The sequence below is a fragment of the Coloeus monedula genome, assembly GCF_965178545.1.
Source record: "Coloeus monedula genome assembly, contig: HAP1_SCAFFOLD_119, whole genome shotgun sequence".
NCBI lineage: Eukaryota > Metazoa > Chordata > Aves > Passeriformes > Corvidae > Coloeus > Coloeus monedula.
In genome coordinates this window covers 404,906-410,331 of record NW_028120785.1, presented here as the reverse complement: position 1 = coordinate 410,331, position 5,426 = coordinate 404,906, and the positions used below count along the sequence as shown (strand labels likewise).

Genomic DNA, 5,426 nt, shown 5'->3' with positions numbered 1-5,426 from the left:
GGGCCATTGTCCCTGGCCGTGCTGCTGTGCTGGGAGTCTCTTCCCTCCAGCTCTGCCCACAGGCACTGCCCCTGCAGAGCCAGAGAAGGGCTGAGGAACAAACCTTGGACACAAAGGTCAGGACAGCCCCTTGTTTTTATTCAAATGCACAGGGAAGAAGCCTCTGGAAAGTCTTTGTGTTTCAAAAGAAAGGTAGATGTTCATGCAGAAATGCTAGGAGTAGTACTACAGTACTTTATAAGAAGCAGAATAACACCAGAAAAAGAATAAGAAAAAGCACCAATGAAAATATGGACAAAGAGGAAAAAGAGGCCAAGATTGTAAAGAGTTACATTCTGAAGGTTCTGGAGCAGAAAAGAGAGAGTTTATTGCTTCTGAGAAGCATCCTAGTCATAATTTTCCTCGCATGGCAGAAGGAAATAGAAAGATTTTAACTTGTGAAAAGTATCCAGTCCTCACTTTCCTCAGGGCATCCCTGAGCTCCTGGTTCCTCAGGCTGTAGATGAGGGGGTTCAGGGCTGGAGGCACCACCGAGTACAGAACTGACAGGGCCACATCCAGGGATGGGAGGAGATGGAGGGGGGCTTCAGGTGGGCAAACATAACAGTGCTGAGGAACAGAGAGAGCACGGCCAGGTGAGGGAGGCACGTGGAAAAGGCTTTGTGCCGGCCCTGCTCAGAGGGGATCCTCAGCACAGCCCTGAAGATCTGCACATAGGAGAAAACAATGAACACAAAACAGCCAAAGAGCAAACAGGCACTGACAGCGATGAGCCCAAGTTCCCTGAGGTGGCAGTGTGAGCAGGAGAGCTTGAGGATGTGTGGGATTTCACAGAAGAACTGGCCCAGGGCATTGCCCTGGCCCAGGGGCAGGGAAAATGTATTGGCCGTGTGCATGAGAGCGTAGAGAAAGGCACTGGCCCAGGCAGCTGCTGCCATGTGGGCACAAGCTCTGCTGCCCAGGAGGGTCCCGTAGTGCAGGGCTTTGCAGATGGACACGTAGCGCTCGTAGCACATGATGGTGAGGAGGAAATCCTCTGCTGAGAGGAACAACAGAAAGAAAAACACCTGAGCAGCACATGCTGAGTAGGAGATGTGGCTGGTGCCCCAGAGGGAATTGTGCATGGCCTTGGGGACAGTGGTGCAGATGGAGCCCAGGTCGGTGAGGGCCAGGCTGAGCAGGAAGAAGAACATGGGGCTGTGCAGGTGCTGGCCGCAGGCTCCGGCGCTGATGATGAGGCCGCTGCCCAGGAGGGCAGCCAGGGAGATGCCCAGGAAGAGGCAGAAGTGCAGGAGCTGCAGCTGCCGCGTGTCTGCCAATGCCAGCAGGAGGAAGGGGCTGATGGAGCTGCTGTTGCACATTTTGAGCCTCTGGCCATGGAGTGCTGTTGAAGGAGGAGACAGTGAGGAGTCAGGGGAGACTTTGCTGAGCAATGTCCAAGCCCTTTCTCCTGGCCCTGCCCCCCAGTTTTCCTTTTCTCAGAGCCCTTCCCTCAGCCCCGTGCCTGGAGCTCTGCTGGGATCTGGCCCCATTGCTGTGACGAGCAGGGGCTGTGCCCATGGACAGCGAGGAGTCAGCTCTGCTCTGCTTCAGCGGGGACATGGGAATGGGGACAGGGGCCGGTCCTGGGGCTGGACTCCATCAGCCCAAAGTGCTCCTGAGGCAGAGGAGCTGGGCAGCATCTCCTGTGCCAGGGCTAAGGAACGGTGACGGCCAAAGGCACTTTGAGAGGGTTTCCTGCTGTGCCCAGGGAGAGCAGAGAGAGCTGTGCAAGGCAAGAGCATTGGCTGTAACTCAGAGAAGGGTGAGGGGAGCTGCTCTGTCCCTCCATCTGTCCCCAGCTGCCCCTCCTGAAATCGAGGGCAGTCACTGTGTTCCCCTGAAAATCAGCCTGGCAATCAGCCTGGCACAGCTGAGAGCAGAGGGACCCACAGCAGAGCAAAGTGGCTCAGCCTTTCTCAGAGTCTCAGCCCCACTGCTGGCCAAGGACACTCCCGGCCCCAGTGTCCCCTGGAAGGCAGCTCACAGCTGGGATGGCATCCCGAGGGCACAGCGAGGGTCCTGTCCATGGCCCTGCTGGAGGAGAGCCGGCTCATTGCCAGCCTCCCAGCCCGGCGTGCCCAGAGCTCCCGGGGCACAGGGAGCTGGGACACCCCATTGCTGTGCTCAGCCTGCACAGGAGGAGCCCCAGGGCTGGGCCTGAGCCTGCAGCTGGAGCTGCCATTCCCAGAGAGCCCCTGAGCAGCGCCAGGAGCAGCTGAGCAGGGCAAGGAGAGAGAGCCGGGCCCTGAGGAAAAGCCTTTCCCTGCGCAGCGCTGCCCAGCCCCTCCCGGGCAGCACCAGGGCAGGACAGTCGCCCTCAGGCCCCGGGCAGCAGGAACGGGCCCGCGGCCGCAGAGATGCCCTTCATCTCTGGTGCTGCTCTGCCGGCCCAGGAGGGCACCGAGGGCCCCGAGCCCCCGGGCTGAGGGCCCCGAGCCCCCGGGCTGAGGGCTGTGCTGGCTGCGAGGGGACACCGGGGCTGCGCTGCTCAGCGCGGTGTCTGCACTGCAGGGCAGGCCCGGCAGCTGCCACAGCTCCCCTCAGCAGGGCTGCCCTCAGCGCTGCCTCCCTCCCTCCCTGCCCACGGCTCTGCTGCTGGAGCTGTCCCAGCCGGGAGCTGCTCCTGCGGCCCGGGCTCCGTCCCTGCCGCTGCTGCCGGAGCCCAGCCCAGCCCCTGGGCCAGCCCTGCCCGGCAGCCGCTCGGGGCTGCGGGGATTAAAGAGCAGCTCCCCCGGGCCTGGGCACCATGGAAAGGTGATGCTGGCTGGATCTGGAGGCCGCGGAGGTGCAGGCACTTGCTGAGGCTCCCAGGAATCCTCAGTGGGATGGTTTAAGAGCCTCAGCCCCTGCTCCACCTGCACAGCTGAGTTTCCATTCCCACCAAGCTGAGCCGGGGAAAAGTGGGAGCACAAACTGAGGAAAGCAGAGACTCAAGCAGGAATCTCCTGCCCTGAATGTGCTCATGAAAATCCCCTCAGGAATGAGCTGGGCATGAGCTGGAGCTCTGAGCAGCCCTGGCCCCCACAGCAGCCTCTCCACAGCAGCAGGACCTGCCCTGCAGGAGTCACTCCTTGCAGCCACAGCTCCCCTGCACCGCCCACGGGGAGCTGCCAGGCAGGCTGAGAGCTGCCCCTGGCAGGTGGCAGATGCCCTGGCCTGGCAAAGAGCCCTCAGGGCTGCAGGAGCTGCTCTGCAGGACAGCCCTGGGCACCCCTGGCTGCTGCCCACCTTCACAGCTTGCAGCCGGCCCTGGCAGCAGGAGCCGTCCTGCCCTGTCCCTCTGACGGTGCCCAGGGCAGCCCCGCTCTGCAGCACATCCTCCCCCAAGGCAGGAACGGCAGCAGAGCCATCCTCACAGCCATGGCAGCCGTGCCATGGGCCAGCTCTAAGGATCCCTGCAGCCAGAGACTCACTGTGTCCCACGCTGGGAAGGTTTCTCCAGGAATGAGTTCAGAGCTGCCCTCCCAGCTGCTTTAGCCAGCTCTCTGCTCACTCCTGCCAGGTACCTGCAGGCAGTGCCCTCAGCCCTGCTGGGCTGGCAGAGGAGCTGCTCCTCAGCAGAGCTGCCTCTTTGAAGCTCTCACTGGTTGCCAGGAGCTTGAGAGTTCCCTCTGTGCCAGGAGCCCAGCCCAGCTCAGCAGCACAGCAGCAGCACAAGGATTTTAATGACCCTCTCGGGGCTTTGGTGTTGTTCACATCAGACTCAGTCCCTCAGAGTGTCTTCAAAAAACTTCCCAAGAACTCAAAGTCAGATTCGAAGTCCAAAGTTTCTTTAACTTTTAATGGGTCCCAGTGAGGGACACGACTCACGTGAAAGTGTCCCCAGGTTCCAGTGAGAGCAGAACTCTGGAGGCAGCGATGGCAGGGGGGGACAAGCAAGGGAAAGGTGTCTCTGGTGCTGAGCAAAGCTGGCTGTGTTCCATGAGTGCAAAGGGCCAAGGCCTGAGCCCCAGCCCCTGGCAAGGCAGATCCTGTCCCTCCCTCAGTGCTCAGGGCTCTTGCCGGGGCACTGGGATGTGGGGATGGGCAGTGCCCAGGGCAGCACCATGGGGCAGCCCCTGCCAGGCTGCTGGGCAGGGACAAGGAGGCCCTGAGGCCCCAGGGCTGCAGGGGTCACTTGTCCCCTCCTGGCCTCAGGGCCAGGGCCAGCAGCCATGGCCAAAGGGCTGCACAAGTTGGCTCCGTCAGGGCCTTGCAGCTGCTGCCCATCCCTCTGCCCTCTGCAGCCCAGGCTGTCCCACGGTGTCCCTGCCCTGCGCCTCTGTCCCTGCAGGCTGTCCTCATCCCCCCGGCTGCCCCACCTGGCTGGCCCCTTCCTTTGCTGGCAGCTCTGCGTCCTGCCTGCCTCTGCCTGGGCACACAAAGCCTTGGGCTGCTCCAGACTCCTTCTGGGGGACGTGTTGCAGCCCAGCCCTGCCTGGGAGGGAAATTCCTTTCTCCTGGTGTCCACTCTGGGCCTCCCCAGCTGCCCTGTCACAAAGGCCCCTTGGTTCTTTGGGGCCAGCAGTGCCACAGTGGCCCCTTGGTTCCATGGAACGCCACAGGGTCACAATGGTCCCCTTGGTGCCACCAGCCCTGCAGGGTCACAACGGCCCCTGGGTTCCACGAGGCCACGCAGGGTCACAGTGGTCTCCAGAGGAAGGGCAGCACTGAGCCCCAGGGTTTCAGGGGCAGATGAGACACAGCCACCAGAGGCCAAGGCCAGCCACATCTGTCTGTCCTGGCAGGTTTGTCTGGGAGCAGCCCTTGGATATTGGGAATTTGGGAGGTGGAATCCCAATTTTGGCCATGGGCACCTTGTTGAGAAGGATGGGTTTATTCCACATGAAAGAAAAGCACAAAGTCCAAGAGTTTTGGAAGAAGATGAGAGGTGGCCACCATGGGCGAGGGCAGCCAGACCTGTCTCTCATGGCAGCTTTTGTCTGGGAGCAATCCTTGGACAGACAGAATTTGGGAGGTAAATCTCAGTTTTGGCCATGGGAGCCTGGATGGGAAGGATGGTTCTCTTCTTTAGGAAGGAAAGCACGGAGCCCCAGGAGCCCCAGGGCTCCTGAGGCAGCCCCTGCTGCCCCGGGAGGGAATTTGGGGAGGGGGCAGAGGGGGTGCGCAGCCCCCGCCGGGGGATGACCCCGGCCCAGCGCCCTTCGTTCAGCACCGAGCTGGGCTTGGGGCCGCAGGAGGAAGAGGCCGATGGGAAGCAGATCCTGCAGGGGGGACAGGGCTTGGGCTCAGGGCAAGGTCCTGCCCTGCACACCTGGCTCAGGTGTGAGCCTGCCCCGGGAAGGGAGCGGGACATTGCCATCCCCACGGATCAGGGCTGGGAGCAGCGCTGGGAGCACGGACATGGAAATCCTGGGAGCCACTGGGACCGCCCTGGGGGGTGA

General features: G+C 61.7%; 1 protein-coding gene across 1 annotated transcript; it reads right to left on the bottom strand.

Annotated features, from left to right (window-relative positions):
• Window positions 1–512: 512 nt before the first annotated feature.
• On the bottom strand, window positions 513–1,361 carry LOC309585689 (olfactory receptor 14J1-like; the record flags this gene model as incomplete). The annotated part of the gene is made up of 1 exon (XM_082303601.1): window positions 513–1,361. One exon carries the CDS (start codon window positions 1,359–1,361, stop codon window positions 513–515), a length of 849 nt encoding a protein of 282 aa, XP_082159727.1.
• Between the last annotated feature and the right edge of the window lie 4,065 nt (window positions 1,362–5,426).